The sequence below is a fragment of the Semicossyphus pulcher genome, unplaced genomic scaffold, assembly GCF_022749685.1.
Source record: "Semicossyphus pulcher isolate SPU_LCO1_2020_fin unplaced genomic scaffold, fSemPul1.0.p SCAF_16, whole genome shotgun sequence".
Classification (NCBI taxonomy): domain Eukaryota; kingdom Metazoa; phylum Chordata; class Actinopteri; order Labriformes; family Labridae; genus Semicossyphus; species Semicossyphus pulcher.
This window is the reverse complement of record NW_027211670.1, coordinates 8123194-8146930: the sequence shown is the minus strand read 5'-3', so window position 1 is coordinate 8146930 and position 23737 is coordinate 8123194. Positions and strand designations below refer to the sequence as shown.

The 23737-nt window shown below is 40.6% G+C and overlaps 1 protein-coding gene across 1 annotated transcript in view; it reads right to left on the bottom strand.

The window, feature by feature from the left end:
- snx29 (sorting nexin 29) overlaps positions 1-23737 on the bottom strand; it is a 194254-nt gene that overhangs the window by 77229 nt on the left and 93288 nt on the right. Inside the window, exon 16 of the mRNA XM_069665100.1 lies at positions 3179-3295. Within this exon, the coding sequence (XP_069521201.1) occupies positions 3179-3295 (117 nt within the window). The remainder of the gene's footprint in view (positions 1-3178; positions 3296-23737) is intronic.

The window sequence follows — 23737 nt, the reverse complement described above, 5'->3', positions numbered from 1 at the left end:
TTATCCATCTATGTGTTCTAATGAGTGAAAAAAGCAAGATATGATAACACTTTGGTGCAATGATGGAATTCTGCAAATAAAATGTCACAATGATAAGTTGGGCACAAGCAACACTGGGCTGACTGTGCAGTCACACCTCCCTCCTACCCGAGTCAGTAACACCTAAACACCATGTGCTATGATTAAAAATAGATTGAGCCAATTAGAAGTAGTTAGCTAATCATATGATAATAGATTTATAGCTGAAAATATTTAGCAAAAACAAATTAACATTTGAATATCTAAAAGTAAGAAATAAATAGTTTTAAAAAGTCAGATGGAAGTTATTAAGTAGTAATTAGTACGTAATAGTAAAAACGGTTGCGGCGCTAGTAAGCTAAAAAGTAAATGGTTGAAATAGTAAGCCAATGGTTATGTGACTGTTGACTAGTTGGCTTAAAAAGCAATTGTTTAAATATCAGCTGAAATTAATGAATAAACAGTTGAAATAGCCTAAAGTTAGGTAAAGCTAGCTTAAAACTACATAATTGAAATAGTTAGCTAAAGGAGTAGTTAGAAGTACAAGCTATAAATAATAATAATGGCTGAAAAGAGTTAGCCAAAGGTAATAAACAAACAGTTGCAAGCTATTAAGCCTAAAAGTAAATAGTCGAAATAATTAGCTAAAGGAGTAGTTAGAAGTCGCTAGCTATAAATTATGATCAAGAGTTAGCCAACGGTAATAAACAGTTGAAATAGCTTAAAGTAACAAACATGATTAAAAAAAAATCTAGCTGAAAGCAATTAAGTAGTAATTGGTGAGTAATTAATAAACAGTTGCAGGGCAAGTTAGCTTAAGGGTAAATAGTTGAAATAATTAGCCAATAGTTATAAATGAACAGTTGACCTGCTAGCTTAAAAGGTAAACGTTGAAATAGTTAGCCTAACAGTTTATAGTTTAAATAGTTAGCCTACTGTAGCTAAGTTGAGTTAACTTACGGTAAACATTGAAAACAGTTAGCTTACAGTAATGACTAAACAGTTGAAATTGTTAGCTAAAAATAAATTGTTGAAGTGATTAGCAAAACGTATTGAATTAACTGTTGATTAAGCTAGTTAGCTATAAAGTTAAACAGCTACCTTCATTTACAGGCCAAATGCAACATGTAAACAACTGAAATAGTGAGTTAAACGTAATCAATAAACAGTCTAAAAAGATAGCTGAAAGTATTGCATTAGCAGTTTAATATGTTAGCTTAAAGTAGTTGTAGAAATTGTTTGTGTATTTTAAAGTAATTCATGAACAGTTTAATTATAAATCCAATGTGGCACAAGTAGAAACTTGGACGTGGAGTTGAAGGGCAAAAGCTCGCTTGATCTCGAGTGTCTGTATGAATACAGACCGTGAAAGCAGGGCCTTACAATCCTTCTGACTTTTTGGGTTTCAAGCAGGAGGTGCCACTGGCTTGTGGCGGTGAATCATTCATAGCAACGTCGCTTTTTTATCCTTCTATGTCTGCTCTTCCTATCATTGTGAAGTAGAATTCACCAAGCGTTGGACTGTTCACCACTAAGACCCTGTTCACATTGGTTATCAACATATGGTTTTCGTGATCGGATCACAAGTGAGCAGCCTTAACTACAGGTGTGTGTGTCATAGGGAACGTGAGCTTGGATTAGACCATCTTGGACTAACCCGCCCTAACACTGACAGATTAAAAATAAGTATATACATATTTATTGTTTTTAATAAAATTCACTTTAGTACGAATGAAATCCACCTTAAAATCAATTGAAATTAACACTATTAGAACATGACTGGTGGTGTCCATCAGGGGGTACTTCAGTTTATCTGACAGGGCTGTAGAGTGAGTCAGACTGAACAGGTTGGGAACCCCTGCAGTAGACACTTTACTCATCTGAATTACACATCTGGAATGCCTCTACATGCGCATACGTCTTGTTTGTGTGTGAGGCTGATATTGCTGATGATTATCCTCACTTAGCAGTTGTTATCCTAACTTGACACCTTCAGCAATTGTGTGTGTGTGTGTTTAAATACATCAAGCCTCTGATTTAATTCACTCTTTGCTTCCAGCTCCCCTGAGGAACCACATGACCAGGCCCAGATGTTGGCCTTCTGGATGAGAGTGTGTCTGTGTGTGAGAAAATGAGTATGTGTTTCTTCCGTCTCTCTCTCTCTCGTCTGGAGCTGTCCTGTCAGCTTCTCAGCTCTCCCACAGAGACTACAGCCCCCTTTAGTGGGGTCTCCCACATCCAGGCTTTGATCAAACTTTCCAAGATAAACACGCACAAACCCACACGCACACACACTACGATAAAGCTAGGATTTAGAGGAGTAGAGAAAGGGACGGTGGGTAACAGAGGCGGGGAGAAAGTGACCCGGGTTTGATCATCTGTAGCAGCACTTGAAAGCTGAAAGCATGCAGCCAGATATGGACCCACACTTATACAAACAAGCACACACACACACACAGTGAATGGTCCAGCAGAGCAGGGCTGAAGCTGGGGGATAAGAGGTCCTATCTTCAGCCTGGGGCTCCCATCACTGCCGCCGTATCAACTCATACTGTGGACAGAGTGTGTGTGTGTTTATCTAGATGTGTGTGTGTGTGGGATTGTGTGTCCAAACTGCTTCAAGCTCTCCTGAGCATGACCAAATGTTGGCATTCTGTTTGTGCTTGTTGTTGTTGTAGAGGACAACTTTAGAAGTGCCGGGGAACAAAAAACGCAATATGTTTGAACCATCCTCTAACAGAACAAATAGATAGTTAGCATTGGAAGCGAGTCACCGCGGTTACGCAGGCACAGAGAGGGGCAGCATGTACAGAAAATCAAGCTTCATCACATAAAAAGTAGGAAGTGAGCCCACACTGTTTGACTGACAGATTATCTCTGGGAACTGCAGTGCAGGAGCATCAAAGAGAAATGAAAACAGAGGAATCTCACGGATGACAACGTCCAGGAAAATGCAGTTAACCGTTATTTGCAGTCGAGAAGAGCAGAGGACCCCCGCCCGGGACAAATGAGGGACGAGTGAAGATGAAAATCAAACAAAATCACTGGGTGGAGGGCAGAGAAAATAGCAGGGCGGCAGAGGAGGAGGAGAGGAAAAACATGCAGGGAAATCATACGAGAGTGGAGATTAGCGCGCGAGTGTGTGTGTCCAGTCACTCACCGGTCCTCTCAGGTCAATGAGTTCCTGTCTCATCTGGACTATGAGGTGGTCTTTGGCCATGAGGGAGCGGTACAGGCGCTCATTAAACTCTATCAGCTCACCGTGCATCTCGGCCACCTGCAGCACACACACACAGAAAGACACAAAGAAGACACTTAAATGAATCGTGCTGAACAAATAAGACCCTATCATGTAAATATGGACATAGAGAATCATGTAAAGGCATTATATATAGCATGAGAACATTCAAAAATACATTTTCAGTGTCGGTTAAACACAGAAAAGGCGGAAAACCTCCAGGTGAGACTAAATGAATTATGACAGCTGGACAGATTCTGGGAACAGTCAAACCCCCGACAGAGACGGGTGGGATGGAGGGAGAGAGAGGGGCGAGAGACATAGAGAAACAGACAGAGAGAGAGAGAAAGAGAGAGAGCATGTGTGTGGGGGTGAAACCAGTTCATATACTTAACAGTCAGACTCCTGCCAGCCTGCTAATCAATTGTCATCAGCTTTAACAAACCTTGACGTGGTATTTACATTCGTGTGTATGTGTGTTCTCACCCAAATATGGCCAAGCTAAGCTGTGTGTGTATGTGTGTGTGTTCCCCGAACAGTCTGCCTAACCAGGCCGGACAGTGCGGACAGGTCTCTGTCAGGCAGAGTGACAGCCGTGACACACAGTGTGCTGTATGGAGGACACCTGCTGTCACAGCCGCTTCAGCAGAGAGGCGTCGCAGGCTGACAGGTCGAGCCGAGCCGCCGCATCACTGCTGCTCCGACACCGGCCCTCTTACATTAACTGATTCACATCCCGTTTAAAAAGCCCACTCGCTGCCATGAAGGAGGAGGAGGGGCTTCTTATGTAATAACAACAGGGATAATGATCATAAAAAACTTTATTTATCAGCTCTTGAAACACTTAGAAGGAGATTTCTGTTGTGTAACCAATGTACATCCACAAGTTTATATCATGACAATTCCACTGTGAAAAAAAACACACCAAGAAAACAACAAGCAGAATGTTTATAAGTAAACAGAGATTAGCTGTTCCCCCCTCTTTCTGATTGTTATGCTAAGCTAACAGGCTGCTGGCTGGTTTTATTAACAGATACATTGATCTTCATCTGCACCTCTCATCAAGAATGCGAAACATTTCAAAAATATATGTACATTGAAAGATATTTGTTTACAGATAGGGAATTAAAGGGAAACGTAGTCCTGAAGGAATGGGTGAAGTGCAAAGTAAAGCAGTGAAAATCCCCTAAAAATACAGCGTTCACTCAAACTGAAATGTTTTTTATAAGTAGGATTCTACAGGAAGTTCCTAAAGTAAAAGCTATTACAGCGCTACATAGCTTAGCTTCAGTGTTGGTACCATAGATTGTATAAAAAGATGGATGACATGACAGCTCCCTAAAAGTGAAGCCAAAACATTTCAAGCGCCCCCTGCTGACTGGCTGCAGTATAGGTCATAAAGCCCGCCTTCTCCATGTTAACAGATGGGACATGAGTCAAACTATAAAATCAAAATACACAAGAAATTAATGTTTCTCAAACATGGTTTCTGTCATTATAGTTAGTTCTTATCATGCTGATTTACGTCCAAGTGTTCATTTTTCTGACAAGTTTATTTTTAATTAGTTACTTGATGCTGTCAAAATGATGATTGACAGCTCTGTTGACAAATACGGCTCCTGAAGCCGATCTGTTCCAGATTAGCAGAATGGAGGATGAACAGCGAGAGGAAACATAACAAAAGCAATCACTACAGTCATTGAAGTTTACATATCTGTGAACGTTAACCTCAGACCAACACAAAGAAGCTGTTCTGCTGTTAAACACACCGGCGTGCGGGATCCTTGCTGTTTTTTGGTAAGTTAAGTGTGTGTTTTGGTTAGTGGAAGTGGCCACGGCCTGCTCCACCCGCCGATCTTTCCTGCGCAGACTCTGGGCTCCAAATGACGTCACCATCGCAATTTTGGCATCACTTTTGTACAATGGGAGCAGATGGAGATGCGTCAGCCATCTTTATATACAGTCATTGGTTGGTACTATGGCCAGCTTCTACAAACAGGGGCTGTGCTGACCGTTACATACACTGTCATAGTTGTAGGTACAGTAGTAGTGTTTGACAAGAGTGGGATTTGTGTGTTTGCCAACCCCTCGCTCCACCCTCTCTTCCAAATATGGTCACTTCTGGCTCACCTCATGATGGCTACCTCCATTATTTATAAAGTCTATGGTTTCTAACAGGCAGATTATGATCATCATGAGGACTTGACCCAGTATGAAACACCAATCGACAAACGCTCTCACTAAATAAAACTAATTATACCACAACGATTGCAATTGTCTATGTAGTGTAATAAGAGCAGGAATTAGAGTCTCCTCTAATCAACATCTTCCTCTCATCAACACATCAGCTACTTTAATAAAAGAAAGTTTTACTAAGGAGGCTCTCATTTGCGTTTCGGTCTGTGTGTCTCTATATTACTGTTTAGCGGCAGCTGAGAAGTTATGAAGAGAAAAACAATAAGTGTATCCTCCGGCAGGCTGTTAAATCTCTGCACTGTCAAATAAAAGCGGAGCTCTATAGGCGTTAATCCATCCCAAGTATAAAAGTAAAGACGCTGCAACAAGTCGGGGAGCTTTGGAAGGACGTCAATCCCTTGCAGCAGATTTCGGCTATCGTTTTTTTTACACTTTGTAATGAAAGAAAATGTAGAGATAGAAAGACTGAAACATAACACAAGTATTTTACTTCCAGGAGTATACGAAAATCTTGGTACGGTTAAGCTGAAACCATGGGAATGAGATTGCATCAGACCATTAGGGCTCTGCCTGCCTTTCTGAATATTATTTAAAGGGAATAAACAGATATATCAAAGTGCTCCCTAAACAACTCAGACTCTAGAAATCTCAGGATCAGATAGGGGCCGAAAAGCAATAAAACACAGCTGACGGTAATCTTAGAACATAAAACAGAACAGACGCAAACCTGACATCTTAATGCTCGTGTTTGTATCCTGAGAGAACCTTTGTGTCCGACACTGAAAAGGACAACCGAACGCTACACTTTAAGGTCAAGCTGATGGCCGAGTCCAACAGGCACATGCCACCTCCTGTTATTCTCAAGCCGGGGAACAGGAAGTGTGCCCAGGAGCTCTGACTGTCCTCGACACGCCAGCCATTCATCACCTCTATTTATTTAGCCGCCGCTTCTCTTAAATGGGACGTTATAAAAAGAGGGAATTAATTTTAAGCGTGAAGAAACCCAATTAATTCTCAGTGAGAGGGAGCTAATCAGTTTGTCATTCTCCGTCCGTTTGTGTGGGTGTGTGTCTGCATGTACAGTATGCTGTGTGTGTGTGTGTACTGAGAGTGTGCTCGCTAATTTTGTGCACAAAACGGTGAAGCAGTGGTCGTGTGGTTATGTGCTAGCGTTGCCAATTTGATTAAACAGGCAGGTTCAATCCTCTCTGCTGTTATTAACGGAGGGTCATTAAGATGCACAACCTAGTTTCAGCCGTTCTCTCATGCCTGGACCTTACACGCAATGAGCATTATAACTCAGTTGCATTATCCCGTCCTCTATCTGGCCTTTATATAGCCAAGGCCACAGAGAGGCTGGCTTCAGGCCTGCATTAACCAGTAAACAGAAGTGCTAATGAGTGGCTGCAGAAATCTCATTCAGGCAACAAATCGCATTAAAAAAAAAAAGGAGGTTATGGGTGGTGAAAAGGGAAACATAAAAGTGGTTATGGGAACTGCTGCAGCAAGAGGTCTTCAATAAGAGGTAGGTTTGCAGTTTAGTTTAAAGGAGCAATTCGCAATTTGCAGGTCAAAGCTGATGTTCTCTGTAATCCATAGAATATTTAATAATCAATAACAATATTTGAAATTGGCGGCATAGCTGTGGAGAAAGTTGTACAAACAGCTCGTGGTTTTGCCCATTCTACATTCCTACAACACCCAGCGTGCACTGCTCCCCTCCCTCTGAAAGGAACGGCCCAGCGAGAGACGCTGGAGTGAAATACAGTTTGTGCTGCAAGCAATGGCTCAGAGCGGTACTGCACCTGAAATACGAGAATATACTGGTGGAACGTCTTCGGGTCTGCAGCCTACATTTCAAATCTGATGATTTGAACCGAGACATGACATCGAAGGCGGGCGTCCTAGACTGAGGAAGTGTAGTTTAGCGAGCTCCCTGGCCTCCGCCAGATGACCATTTTACGTAGTCTAGCGGAGGTTTTACAGGGCCCATTGGGAAGCGGATAGCGTCCTCCAAAGGCACAGAGCTAAATTGCATTTTTTCCTACCATAATGGGATTAGCTCCCCATAAAAGCATGATAGGACTGAGGTTGAAAACCAGTGAACTGGCCCTTTAAAGCATGTCAGTACTAGGCGTACTCGCCTGTACTAAAGTAGAGTAGAGTCTTTATTAACTATCTTTATTAAAGCAGCCTGCAGGTCTCTGTTTTATCAAGAAGAGCTGTTTTGTCTTGAGTCGTCTCTTTGGCTCCACTTGGCACCACTGAAACTTTGACATGTTTTTTCCTGCACTCAAGACCTTTCAGTGAGGGATCGTTGCCTCTGTTTTCACTGTGCAGTGTGATTCCATCACTTTACAGGTACACTCATCTCAGACTGAATACATGGCTGAGATGTTTCTTTCAGTCCTTTTCACAGGGACAAATCTTTTGTTGCTTCTTGTGAGTCAATATTTGCCTCACTATGACTGGAGACTGGAAACTGTTAGCTGCTGTTAGCAGTCACAGTGTTCATAATGTAGTGATTTAAACTCGGTACTCGGTAAAATGCATCATCCAGCGGAGGTTTTCCAGGGCCCATTGGAGAAGCGGATAGCGTCCTCCAAAGGCACAGATCCACATTGGATTTTTGTCTAACATAATGGCATTAGCTCTCCATAATAGCATGATAGGACCGTGGTTAAAATTCTGCGAACTGTGCACATGATTTAAACAGAAAATACAAAAAGATAACATGGCAAACATTGAAATAAATGTGTCCAGGAAACATGGCGCACACACACAAGCTCTATTGTAGGGTGTGTTAGCATGAGCATGTGAGAAAATAAAGCATGTGAGTCTCTTCTCCTGACACCCACAACCTGAACAGGAACTTGTTACTCTTCAAAGTGATGGACTCGCTTACAATTTCCTTTAAGCGTGAGCAGTTCCAAGTCGAAAAGCTTTCAGTGTTAAACAATAAAAACATCACAATAAACCTGACAGCTCAACAAGTCAGCAAAGTAAAAGCCCTGGGAGGCTGTTATTTGTGCGCAAGGCTAAAGCTAATGGAAGTGGGGCTCAGACGAGAAGTCCCAAGGCCATCCAAAGATCAAATATAGCGTCAAAAGTGACCAGACTGGGTTGAAATGTTTTGTCTGGGGAGCTGGGGCAAGCAAAGTCAGCAACATGTTTACAAATATCTAAAACTGTTTATTTTGTAGTGACATGGCAAGAAGTCGAGTACCTTAGTGCCAAATGACAACAGTGATAAACTGCCTGTGTAACTTTAACAGTTTGATGCTCCAGTAACTGTTAGGAACTCCTACATCCTTATTATGCATGTATTATTCAAACTTACAAATACCTAGTAGTCTTTTTATCACAAGTATCACAACTGACCATATTCACACGCAGGCCGTTTTCCTCTGACATCATACTCTGGACAGGAAGCTCAAATGCTGTCATAAGTCATACCGCTGTATTCCAGGTTGCAAGAAACAGTTTGAATCTGACCGTATGTTAGCATTTCATTACTTTCTGATTGATCACTGACTTGAAGAATTGATAGTGAAAATCTGGAAGGGCAACATGCCATATTTCAAGTTAAAACAGCATATTTGATATTTAGCTAGTACTAGACAAGAGCTAACATTAGCATTCAACCACTTCTTAGCTAACACAACAGTTAGCTAGCTTTACACGATAGCCTTGAAGAGGAAAGGAAACTGTTAGCTAGGAATTTATGCTCTTCCTATAATTTTTTTTGTTTTTGCAAGCTAAATTGTTAGCATACCCTTCCTATTTAGCAAGCTAACTCACTTACACTGCAGTAGCTAAGGGTAAAGTTTAACTACTGTCTAACTGTAGCTTATGCGTTAACAATATGCTGTTTTAGCTTAAAACATGGCCCCCCATCTCGTCAGATATTTACTTGCTGATAAATCTGGAGGGAGTAAAATGATTGGTTCACTACGTTTAAGTTGCAACCTGGAAAACAGCACCATGAGCATGATGTCAGAGGAAAATGGCCGCCATGTGAAATACGGTGAATGGAGCACATAACATTTTTGAGGAATGGGCTCCTTTTCTGTCTGTCTTTGTATCTTGTGTACAACAACACATACAGTATGCAGACAAGCTAGCAATACAAAACACACTGCTGACAAAAGAAGAGGGGAAGAAGAAGAAGAGTGCTGGAGAGGGCTAGAAAACATGGATGTAAACAATGTGGCTTTTAAAAATATATTAAAAATGCTTTTCAATTTTTTAATGAGGAAAACTTTTTTCAATAGGCGTGTTAGGCCTTAAGAATACACACAATGCTTTATGATGGGAAACAGCTTATGTAAACATATATTTATTTGTTCACAAGAAACTCCACGGGGTCCCTTTAATTAGCCAGGGCCAGATTAAATTAAGTTTCTTTGCAAACAATTATGTTTTCTAATGTAGGATTTAACATTGTTATGGCTCTTGGTATATATTTGCTATTTAAAAAATGCTGTGTAATAAAGCAAAATAACATTCTTATTTACTTGGCTGACACATTTTTTTTCCAAGGTCTAAGCCATTTCTATTCTTTAATTTTATTTTCCTCTATGTTTGACTACTGTAAGCAAGAGTAAGAGAGCTGAAACATAACTGTGAAAGGGAAAATAGTTCCCTCATCTGACCCCGATAACATTAATAATGATAAATTCACTACATATTGTATGCTCTGCAGTCAACATTTCCGCCTATGTTGGTAATTCTCTATGCAACAAAGACAAATTGGTATCATTTATTTCATGCAACACTAGAAAGTGGAACAGTACATATTAAAAAGTAAATACAAAGCAACTTTTTCTTTTGTTGAATTATAAACTCCTGCAATTTTCTCAGGACAGAACAATTTCACTGCAAAAACAACCGCTTCATTGCCTACTTTCAAAGAATGGTTCATGTTTTATTTATATGTGCAAAAACAGCACATGGGCATAATTGATATAGAAGAAATGAAGATGAAAAAGATGTATGAGAAACTGGCTCAGCTTAGCTTTTATAGGCTTACACTTGAAAATAGAGATATTATGTAATCTGTCAAACATTTAGAGTCTATGTATCGAATATACGGAAAGGTTTCACACCTGCTATGACTTAAAATGGGACAGGAGCAGAGCACTGATGTATACTGTTGTTTGCCATCAAACACTTTGTTTGGCCTGCAGGGCTGCTTTAGTGTGATGCAACTGTCGGCACTGCTGTAGTCATCATAGCTAACTGCCACCCAAGTGATGCTGACCGCATGGTTTCTCACATAAACACTCTCTGACACACTGTTCAAAATGCACACATGCATATACACACAATCTCCTTCTTCACACAACGCCTTATCCGCCTCCTCTATGATCCTCTCCCATCTTTACTGAATCTCTTTGTGCCTCTTCCTCTCCTCTCCCTCGGTGTATGATCTGATCTGAGCTGAGCCAAGCTGTGCTGGCCTGAATAAAAAAAAGGCTAAGAAAGCCCCAGCTGAGCGGAACCCCCCAAAAAAAGAGACTGAGGGAGAAAAGGAGAGCCAGCAGCAGTAGTAGAGCTGACCCAAAACTTAATTAAACAGGACAAGTACAATGAATGGAGTTGAGGAAAATGAGGTCAAGAAGAGGGAGAGAATATGACATCATGTCAATGTTCAGACAGACAGATAAGGGGCAAGAAAAGGACAGGGACAGGGCGGAACAAGATGACAAAACAGACGACAGCTGACATCAGTGCTGAGGTCACATACAGTACAGTGGCCATGTTAACCGGCAGAGCATCCTGATAGAAAGGCTAAGACAGTGAATGAATGTCCCTGGAAGGGCCCTGGACTAGTTTTCTTATGTCTCAGATAGGAGTTTTGCTGTGTCAGCTGGTCCTTATGTGTCTGAGACTGCGGCTGTATCCTGTGGTGTGCCTCAGGGATCCATCCTGGGTCCTTTATTATTTGCTCTGTTTATACTTCCCTTAATGTTCCTATGAGGAGTTTTTTTTCGCTTGTTATGAAACAGACTGAAATTAATGCTGATTACTCTATATGCCCTACAAAAGGAAACGAGACCATCAGCGACAACACTGATGATTTCTATATAGTTATTTTTATTGTCTGAAACTGCTGGAGGGGGGTAGGTGTCAGACAAAGCGTTTAACTGCACGCTGCTTTTGTTGATATTTTCCAGGGCTAAAATTTAAAGTGAATGATGCGTAAGACTGTTAAAGAAAGCGGGATGAGCTTTTTTGTTAAAAAACACCACTTAAGCATGTACAGGACAAAATCAGCAAAGAGGAAAGAGGTACGGTTTTGTCCACAGGGGGCGCAAAAATCAACACAAACTGAAAGTTCCTCACAGGAGCTTTAAGTCCTGTTATCTGAAAATTCAAAGGCACCCCTCCTACGCGGATGATATTCAGTTGTACGTGTCTTTTAAGTCTGATGACACCTACAAACGTACATCTTTGCACAACTGTGCAACTGCCATTAAGGACCGGATGACTGACAACTTCCTATAGTTAAACCGTGATAAGACTGAGGTCCTGACCACTGCATTAGATTGCCTTGTTTCCAAGTTTATTGGGTCCTTTTTCTCGAACCCTAAACATCTTACTGTCATATTTTATCAGGCTGTTTTCAACATATTCAATGAGTTTTTTTCTTGTATTTAAGAAACATTGCTAAACTGAGATCTGTTTTTTCAGAGTCTGGATGAGAGAGGTACAGCTTCCCGGCTTTACTACAGCAAATATTTTTTCACCTGCCTCAGTAAGTCGTTCCTGGACAGCCCACAAATGTTCCAGAATACACTGTCATTTATTTATTTTTATTTATTTATGTATACCATTGATTTATGTGGAAAAAAAGCAAGTGGAAACAAGTCTGAAAAAGAAGTGTATGAAAATAAGTAAAACTAAGGTTAAGAGCAGGATTTGTAAAACTGTTAATGTTACTGTTTTATGCATTTCAACTGTTTGTATGCAGTTCTGATAGGATGGGCACAAAAATACATTCAAACAGACCATCCCAAACCTGTGTAGAGACCCAACAATTCATAATTACCGAACCAGACATAATTTAGTCTTATTAAGCATTCTTTATAATATTTTCAATCTCAATAATCATCCTACAACTGCATTCTCTCTAAAGTGCATTGCAATAGTCTAATTCACATGCTTGAACCTAAATCCAGTGAAAATATGTCATGTAAAACAAAAATGTATGGGCTTGTCTCGTTTCAATTTGAACTTACACATTTATTTAGAGATGTTCATACCTTCATGTCATCATGTACTGTAATGTTACATAAAACCTAGTGGCAGGTGGTTCCTAACGTTCATGTTGGGACTGAGACTTCATAGAGGGCAGAGCATAAAAGGAAATGTCTTGAATCTTCTTTTATTCATGGCAGATGGGAGACCTAGTCACAGGGTATCAAAGGTTTATTTAAACATCTTAAACTGGGTAAGACCTCAAAAGGAATACGACCGATACTGGGTTACTTTGTAAATCTAAATGCAGCTTGTGTCTCTATCTGTGTTTCTGACTCACTTCAGCACAGCTGCTCCTCAACAGGAAGAGACGTGACTGAGAGACGGGAAAAAAAAAAAGAAGAAGAAAAAGAGGGTGAGAAAGGACAGATATAGACATCACAAGCTGTGCTGTCCACTCTGAACCGAGGTGGGAAAAAAAAAAACTCATACAAAGAGAGATAGAGAGATGAGTTAAGAAGTGTGAGCACATGAGAGCGCCAGATGGACCAATAGAAAAGACAGAAATGGGAGTTTATAGAAGAAGCTAAATCCGGCCTATGGTACAGACGGAACTCTTTGTCACTGCCGCATTACACAGCGAGCTCCATTAGCACTTGGACACATTTTGCGGTTATGTAGTCTTATTACTTTGAAACGCTGCAGTGATGACAATGTTAAGTACAGTCCGTCAGCTTTAATTTTGGGGTGTTTTCATCACAACCGGATGAGCACTGCAAGATCCAAAGCCCTCTCTTAGTGCATGTTCTCCCAGTGTCTGCATGCCAAAAGTATTTAGACATATTGATACTAGGTTCACATTCAACTGTAGGCACTTTCATTAGCAAGGACTGGATATTAATGACCACAGACAGGACTTAGCTTAGCATGAACATATCAGATGTATCGCAGCACAAGTATTTCTGCACTTATTTGTGCATGAATCAATGCTTACATGATGCTGGACAGTGCGTACGCAATACACGCGGACTCCATGGCCGAGAATTTGATACCTACTGTAGCGAGACGCACCAGGCAGACGGCACCGCTTTATAACAACTTTTCTACCTCATTATGTCTAAGGTTTGTCAAGCTTTGGATTTGTCAAAATATTTCAAAAGGTGTGGATGTAGCTCTGCAATACTTAGCAGTCATATAGTTTAGAGCATTGTGTCTTTTATTTCTTCTTAATTTAGCAGCTCTAACATCAGCTGACATCGTTAGCATGTCCGGCTAACCAGCATACTACCAACAGCAGTTACTAAACATTGCCACCAAGGCCATCATGTACTAACTACATTTGTTTTTCGTCAGGTTTAGGGATTATGTACAAAAAAAAGAAGGAAAAATGAGCCTGAACCACGTCCGAGAAATCTGTGTAGGCTATAATATTTTCCCCATTTGGTTGGTCAGGTTTCCGCTAGCAGCTGTGTCCTTCACTTTGACATTTAGCGACCAAGCTGACAAAACCCAACAACAAAAGCTTTAATCCCAAACACCTTTTTTTCTTGTAGCTATACAAGTAAAAACAATTTCAGTTTAAAAGCGAAAAAAACTGAACAAGTTATAAACCAAACAGGCAAACACAGCTATGTATATCAGAAAAAACAGTCTTTGCTAACATTTTTCCTGATCATATTGATTTACAGTTACTTACAGCCAGCCTCAACATTTTAGCATGTATGTAGCCGTCAAATATTTATGCAAGTCACCTTTCATAAGACTCTTATTTTAAAAAAATGAGCTGAAAACTCTGCTGGAAAGCGTTCTCCACAAACTCATGGTAATAACTTTAGCTTAATAAGCTAGCTAGCTCCTGCTGCCAAACTTGCCAGCTACAGCTGTCATTCCAGGGGCAAAATTGACAGTTATGAGCTACAAATCTTAATAAGACACTTGGAAACATGAATGAGTCAGCCAGAGGTAGCGTTCTCAACCACCTCATGAAGCTTATGTTAGTTTAATTAGCTAGCTAGCAACAGCTGCCAGAATTTGCCAGCCACTTGTCATTTCAGGGGACAAAACTGACAGTTGTGGTCTGGAGATAAGAAGGTGCTTTTGTGTACTTCTATCTGAATATAATGAATTTCGAGCAGTAAACAGAAACAAGGCTGGCCAAAACAAATGTCTGTTCATTAAGTTAGACATGTTTTTAACAGACTTTCAAAACCATAAACTCCTTCTGCAGCAAAAAAGAACACTCAAGCACAGCATAGATGGGCTGTGTGATGTAAACATACATGCACTTCTTCAATCTATAGGCCACACATGAAGTTTAAATACTTGTCGGAGGATTATACTGCGCTGGAGGTCTTACATGAGTCATCCAAACAGGAAGTAAATGCTAAAACATTGTAGCTGATACACATTCATGCATCTGTCATACATGATGAAAAAATATTTTCCCAATCTGGACTTCAAGCAAAAGCTAATTTGACAAGGAATCTGTATTCTAAGCATGTGTGATCACTTCAAAGCAAATTCACCTGCATTATTCTGAGACGAACAGGATGCATTATGCAGTATTTTGGCTTTTCAAGAGTCACACTCACTTGCTTTGCACAGCAAAGACAGCCAGCATTATAAAGGCATATCAGTTCATATTCTTCAAGTTGTTACTGCCGCTCCTCTCCGAACAGGGGAGACTCTGAGACGGTGGCTCGTAATTGTTGTTCTTGTTCTTGATGTTGTTTATGGTTAATTAATGAGCACGCGGATCAAAGGGAGAATCCCTGATCCCACTGGAAGTTTTCGACCCATATCTCTTCTCCATCCTCCAAAAGCACTCTCCTTCTACGTGTCATTACAGCACAGCCCGTATAAAAACACGTCATGGGAAAACAAAACAAGACAAAAAATGTGCTGTAACTGCGAAGTCACATGCTCGCTAAAGTAGTTTGTTTATATGAATCAGACTAGTGCTGAACAATTTAGGTTAGGATGAGCTAGTTTATAGCAATACAGTATGATGTAATAATGCCTAGATTTCTCAATCTGAATTTTATAATTGTTCAAGACGCTTTTCAATAAATGAAATGCAGGAGTCTTAAGGCGGAGTACACTGCTCCATCGCAATGACTGACCACAGCAAACAGCCTGTGCACAGGTTTCAAAGGGTTGTTTTACAACAGCTGCAGCCTGCAAGCATCTCATCCTTTAGCCTGTATTATGGTTAACACACTCAAGCATGATAACACAAGCCAAACGGACTAATTAAAAACAGTATAAGCTTGCACCGTGATGATCTCTTAAGGCACTTCTGTGTGATCTTTAACTCTAATTAGCTGGCTAATCCATCCTGTTTAGAAATTCCCTTTACTACAGTTACCTGTGTCTTCAACTTGTTTCATTTGATGACCATCGGCAGGTATTGAATTCATACACACTAGTGCATTTATCTTTAAAGCCCCTTTAAAAATTCAATGAAAGATGAAATAACGCATCTTTAGGTTTCATTTAGAGTTTGACATTTAAAGTCAGCTCATCTGCGTCATCAGGACTGTATTGGTATCCTTCGATCAGCTGTGATGGACAGAAAAAAAACCCGCCAGCTGTCTTCAGATTATGATTGAAATGTTGTTAGTGGCTTTTTTAGCATTCTTAATTATAAAGTGTTTGCTCAGATGTCATTTGTCAGTTCAATTATCACGTGACTTGTGCCAGTTGAGCTTAGCGGTTAGCTCAGCAGTCCCACACACAGAAGCTACAGTCCTTGATGCGGTGACTCCAGGTTCAGCTCCCACCCTCGGCCCTTTTGCTGCGTGTCATCTCCGCTCTCTTTTCCCATGTTTCCGACACTATCCACAGTTCTCACTCTCTGAACAGAGGCACAAAAGCGTGTTTATTTGGCAGCTGTAGATTTAGTGTTAGTCTTAAGAGGAAAATGCTTCTTAGTTTTAGTCACATTTGATTCATTTTTACCCTTAATAGCTTTAGTCCAGTTTTAGTCAATAAAAAGTTTTAGTCATGACTTTTAGTCAGAATGTTTTCTCTCTTTACACTAAATCAATCAGTCTAATACAGGTTCAATCTGCTGTAAAGTCCTTTCATCTGTCCTTACATTAATTCCTGACAATGTTCTGCACGGGCAATATAGATCCTCAGCTGAGGTTAAATGGAAACTTCTGGAACGTAATGTTACACATGCAAAGCCACAGAATTAAGTCGTGCAGTTACAGTAGCACATGTTGCACATTCCTCTTGCCTTATTTGCAGCAGCAGTGTTGGTATTTACAGTAGAAACTTTTTATATATTCATCATCGCTTCTCATTTAAACTGTCTGACTGAAGCAGACAGTCGGTCATCGCTTTCGGTGCAGACATAGCGTCAAATGACGAGTAAAACGAGACTTTTTCTGTGAGCGCATTTTAGTCATGTCTCTTGTTAAAGAAAACAAAACATGCGTGTCGACAGTATTTATTATCAACAATCTATTTTGAGCTTGTCAACGAATCATCTTCGGCATAGAAAAATGTTGTTGACGAACATTTTACATCATCATTTTGGTTTATGATATTAACACTGCATAAAAGGCCAAAATTCCTTTTTTTAAAAGTATGGAACTCTGAAACAGTTTTAATGTAGTTACATTTATACAGTTATATTTTCTTATATATCGGACATATTTGCTGGTATCAGTATTTCCTTTTTTTAACTGCACTGTGGCTTGTTAATTAGCATGAAAACCGGCTGCGGGCAGCATAAATTAGTTTGTAGAGTGTGGAAGTCTGAAACAAAAAGTAAGCCTGACTTCACTCGAGACGAGTCCTTGAATGAGGCGTTCAGAATCGACTGAAACATTTCATTTGGGTGTAGAAATCCTGAGCCTGAGGAGAAGTCGTTTTCACCTTTAACTGCAACTGAGAACTTCTCCTTCTTTAGGACTCCCTCCTCCATCACTTTCAGCTCGCTGGACCGTTCCTGCTGTGATTATTAAAGACTTTAATTATGTATCTGCCAAATGGAAGACATCAATGATAGTGACACACCCTAACATCATTCTATAACCAAGGACACAACATGTGATAATGATAATGAAAAGCGAAACCCCATTTAAGATTCACACTTGATAAAAACAGCAGCAGCTTGTGCGCTCTGATAAGAGGATATGTTACATCACTTCCTGTCCACCCTTTCTTTATCACTGGAGCCTCACAGATCGATGTCAGGCAGATTTGTTGTTTCCTGAAACCTCAGTAGACGTTTTAACTGCATGATGTAATTTGTTTTTATCACTCACAAACAATAAAAGTCAACTTGCAATAAACATGGAAATTAAAATGTTTGTGCTTTCATTCCCTCGAGTTGTTGTTTCAATTTCTCTCCATTCTGTTTTTTATCTTTCTCTGCGCCTGTCGATGTTTCACTTGTTTCCCCGTCTCTCCCTTCATTTCAGGCACCGGTCCATTGGGATATGTTTGATAGCTTTTTAAACCCACCAAGATCAGACATCCATGCAGCTTGACGTAAGAGATGCTAGAGCTTGCACACCTGGTGAAAACATACAGGCAAACACGGACACGCCTCGTATCACTTTCTCAGAGTCACAGCTGAGAGGAGAAGGAGCGGGACGCATGAAGAAGGCAGCGAGGTGGCCTTAGAGGCACCAGAGGGTAAAAATAAATCCTCCCTCCTCAGGTCTCTGCTGTATCCTGTGTCCCTGCTCACTCAAGAGCATAATTACGCACATTTAAGTAACGACAAGCTTGAGCAAAAGTATAGGTTATTGTGTTTTCCTTAATTTCGCAACTGAACATTATTAAATAACAAAGAAAAATATATGATTTAAATGTTATTCTTTTTTTAAATGTTTGATCTAAACTGCAAAATGTTAAGTTCTGACTATCAACTAAGAACTTGGGAAAATTCCGGAAAAAAATAAGAGACCACTGCAAAAATATGTTTTCCTCTGGTTCTTCTGTTTATAGGTTTGTGTTGTGTTAAAGGTATAATAAGTAGGATTTTCCTAGAAAAAACAAAATATAGACTTAATATAATGTAATATAAATCATCACTTATGGGCACGGGACGTTTTCAGGAGAGGCGCCGTTCTGTTTCCCTGAGGCAATCACAGCGTAAAGGTGAGTGTGGGAGTGGTTCAAATCAGCAACTGGACCCCATTCAGACCAAAGAACATGGCACAAGAGCGATGCAGAGTTGGCCTTCTTTCTATAAGACAGGTAGGTGCCTCAAATCGGGTAGGACAAGCTAACTGGTGAATAGCATGCTAGCGCAAAGATAACCGGCAGTTAGCATGCTAGCGCAAAGGTTACCTGCAGTTAGCACGCTTGCGCAACGGTAACCCGTAGTTAGCATGCTAGCGCAAAGGTAACCGTGATGCTGTCGTTGTTAGCTCGGTGGGGTGGGCGTGTTCTCACACGAGAGAGTGAGAGTGAGCTTCTGGTGACGAAGAGCCCAGGAGGAGGGGCCCAGTGTGAATGTGTTGTTGACAAAATGCAAGAAAAATCCAACTTATTATACCTAAAAATATTCTCTTTTAGGCCTTTTATTTGCAGAAAATGATGACTGGTTAACATAACCAAATAATGCAAAGAACCCAAGTTCATGTTTAAACAACAGAGAACTCCGACCACGGGACTCGGTGGGTAAGCTAATAGCTTTGCATCCACTACACTACTAGCAAGTATTTCATACAACTTAGTGTCCAAATATCAGAAATATCCTTTTAATAACAAAGTTAAGAGCAAACTGAGGCAGATATTGTGTGATGGTGAAGGGAAATCAGGTGGGTAAAAAGCAGAGCTTCACGATTTAAGGTGGCAGTGGTAATCACTTAGGTCTGCTTGTAGCATTGTTCGCAAAGTTTCTAAATCCTTAAATCTGTAATAGGCCCAGAGATTTCAGAAGTTTTGTCATTTCCCAGCTGCATGGACAGCAAAGAAGTGACACAACGTAAAACAACGATATATTAATAAGACATGCTGCACGGTGAACTCCAAATAGTAATACTGCTTTTAAAGCTGCAGAAATCAATACTTTTCTATTATAAATGGATCAAATGATTGTGCATAATGTGAAAGCCTTGCTCGTGGTACTGAAACCAGAGAGAGTTATAACACTACAGTTCCCTTTGAGGTGTTTTTGTCTCTTCTCAGCTCATTGTTTTGTTGTCCGGCCTGCAGAAGCTATGACACGCTAACAGTACACAACCTGCTCAGCCCCAAACAGCAGACAGACACATTTAGTGCAGAGCTGGTGAACACAGTGGATCATTTAGCAGCTAAAGAGCTGATAGATAATATTCTCACAAGGTTGATGGGATCAAAGCAGAGCTAAAAATAGACAGAAAACTGGTCCTGCTTTCTTCAGCTGGACGGAAGCTGAACCGCAAATGAACAATAACGTTCCTCCTTACCTGCTGGATTTAATTAGTAATTATCCGTAATATATATTAATCTTGAGACTTAGTTTGGTGGACAGTGCCAGGCCGAGCAGGACACATGAACAGTAGAGGAGGGGGAGGAAAAGAGCACGGAGCACCTTGAGATTTGGCTCAAACACAAACAAAGAAGACATTAGCATCATTAAATTAAACTAGGCCACAAACTGGGGCGTGTTTCCCACGTTAATGAAGGCTGAGCTCTGTCCAATATTTATTTATGTGTCTGGCAGGCCTGTATGAATCCAACAAGGCTCCAATGTGACATTTTGAGAAATCAATAACCGAGTGGGTCACAGTTTGTCTCAGTGACAGGAGAGCAGAATCTGTAGTGTTGACAGCTGCTCATGTAAAGCACACTGTTTCTGAATCCTCACATCAGCGCCGATGATGTGTGACTGTGTGTATCAGGGTCGGCAACACAAAGACACTATCAAACATAACATTTTATAAATAGCCACAACTTTTTCCTCTGTCTCTGCCTTCAATGTTTCATAGAAATATTAGAAGGCAACTGTAACCCCACTGTTGTAAACATTGGTGAACCATAACAACTCTTGATTTTCCTGTTTGCATTACATTTGTAAAATTTCCACATTTTCATACTTTTGCAGTACCACTTGTTTTAAATGATTCAATTTCTATTTATTTTATATTTCAGGGTCCCAAAATGTACCAAATCTTTAACCCAATGCTCTCGCAAACAAAACAGAGAGCGAGCAGCTGTGGTTGAGCGACCTGTAGAGGAAGCGAAGAGACAAAGGAAGGAGATTACGTGTGTATTGGATTTTTTTATATTGGACTGATATGCCGATATTTTCCAACCCCTTTTTGCTTTCCCTTTTTCACGCTTGACGGAAGAGGCGTTGTACAAAAGGTCAACGTGCCTGATCACTCACATTTCTGAGCGCACCTGAATGCAGCATCCCCTCGAAACACGGCAGTGAGGGAGACATGCCCGGACTTGTTTACTGCGCCTATTGCGGAGACATCAGTGATCGCCGACGGACTCTTTGTATCGCGTGTGCGTCCATGAATATGTAAGTTAGTTTTGCACTGATGTTTATGTTACACTCTGTTACCAATGGCTTTGACCAGAATTAACATCATGACAACCTCCTCGAGTGTCACCATGTCTGTTGTTTCTGTCTCATCCTGCACACGGTAGTTGCATACAGCCTGGTGTATCTGTGTAAGACACTTGACAACTTTATTTAATGAAGAGCCAGCTACCAGTCTTTACATATCGCTGATAAGAAAAACACAACAAGCTTTGACTGGCCTGAGACCAGTACACAGCCTGTGATGCGTCAAGTCCCACACTGGTCCTCCGTGCTCGCTGTAAACACCAGATCTACACTGACAGCCGAGCAAATGGACAAATAAATAAGTAAACACCATTAAAAATGCACAACACATGCATGTGCATTCATAAGTGACAACATAGTTTAGCCAAGGAAAGCCACAGGAAAGATTATTTCTTATAAAAGAAATATAAAACGGAGGGTTAATTATTCATGTGGACACCCCAAAACCTCAGCAGCCATTAGAAGACACAGATTCTCTCCGCTGCTGATGTCACTCTTATTGGGAGTGTTTCCACATTGGTCACTACTCCTGTCCGGTTGTTACAGATATTCACCGTGCACCGAATCTATATTTTTGAGAAGAATCTGCTGAGGGAAAAACTCTGGCACTGTGAGCATTTCTAAATGAGTGCAGCTGCAAAAAGTACAATTTTCTGCTTTAATTATAGCCCCATATAAATTAAATTACTTTCAACAAACAGGATTATTGGCCCTTATATTGCTCTTTGCCGCCTGTGGCAGCAGCTACGACTTGCGCCACTCATCTACAGCAAACAGAGCTGATTGTGTTTGAGGTTCTGGCACCGGCAGATGATACAAAGAGTGAAATGCAGATGGAAAAAGATCATGTTTATCCTCTCAAACAAACAGGATGAAACGCAGACTGAGAAATCCACTTCCTCTTCTGAACAAGATGCAACTGGAACTTTCCTGCCAGGAGTTATATAAGAGGATTGAGAGCACTCTCACGTCTGTACGGTAAATGAAGAAGTCAGCAGAGTATTAGCGTAGTTTAGTGTAAATAGTCGACACGGGGAAACAGCTGGCCTGGCTGCGTCCACAGTAGGAAAAATAGATGCAACCATTAGCTGGAAATTAAGACACATTATCATTTTAATGTAAAACCCCACATTGGTGCTGGAGGTCTCTCAATCAAAACAATAACAAAAAATGACGTTTGATGATGCTGTTAAGCCAGGGGTCATGGGAATCGTTGTCTTTTCTTGTAAATAAAGCACCATTGTTGATAAAATTCTCTCTCACATGACTTGACATGTGACAGCGTTTTTTGCGCTGGTAGCTCCAACAACCTTCTCACGCTTCTCATTCTCGGCGCTTCTCTTGCTAGGTTGTGAAAATTGTATCGTGCCACTTCCGCTTGCCTCGGTAGTGACCACAAAGTTTGTTTTAAATCGCTCTGTTTGCTTAATATTTGCTTTTATTGAAGGAAATTTTACAAAGAAAACATAAAAACGATGGAAAGGAATCGTGTCCTGGCATCAGCAGCAGCTCTACACCTGGAAAATGTACCTTCAAAAAAACAAAAGAATTAGCTTTTCCTCCACCATTGTTGTTGACAAAGTTGATATCGGAAGCCGCCCCTTCTTGATTTGGATTGGTCCGTGAGGAAGAGGTGACATTGAGGAGTTCAGCGGTGTTAAAAAAAGTTGAACTATTTTCAACTAAGTGCTGAGAGCGCAGGGACAGAAAAACAGCTGACGCCGAGGCCGTTTTTGCGCTGAGGACGCTGAGTGCTGAAAATGCTAAACTGCATGGGTTTTGTATAGAAATACACAGTAAGTGGACACAGGCCCTAAAACAGACTAGGAAATTTATTAAAGGTTTACATCGAAGTTAGCCATAGTTATTCAAGTTATGTCATCTCATATTGATAAAATAGCCGCATGAAATGTTAGCTAAAGTTTTCAGTTTGGCAACTTCCTTCTGTACTTTCTGACATCACCTGAAAAAAACAGCTACTTGATGAACCTTGAATAAAGTTTGTGTTTGAACGGTTTGAGATAATCTGACAATAAATATTCTAATGTGGAAATGTTACATATTATACCTTTAACTAGGCTGATGTGACAAGGAACAACTAAATACACTGAGCTTCACTCCCACAATGTTTCCCTCTGCTTGAAGTGTCTGTGCTACGCGAAGCTAATCCCCAGCTAGCTCTAGCTTTCTAAGGCGGGGTACACATAACAAGATTATCCAGGCGATTTTGGGCCTGATTCCCCCTTCTGACCAAAGCAGGCAAAGTCCAGATTTTTGATGGTTCTAAAGATTATCTCTCCAGATGTTCCTGTGGTGTGAGGTGTGTCAAGAGTTATTTTACTTCCCCCGATCTGCTCAGAAGAAAGTTGTGGCTGCTACAATTTCATATCATAAAAAAAGTTCCAGTTGCATCTTATTAAACATGTGCAATATTTACGATCCGATATCCTGTTGTGCGGGGGGAAGCGCCAAAGGACATCTCCCGTTGTCCACCATGTTTGTTTACTGTAAAGTCGCGTTTGACCTGAAGAGATTCAGCAAGGTTTCCAGTAGAG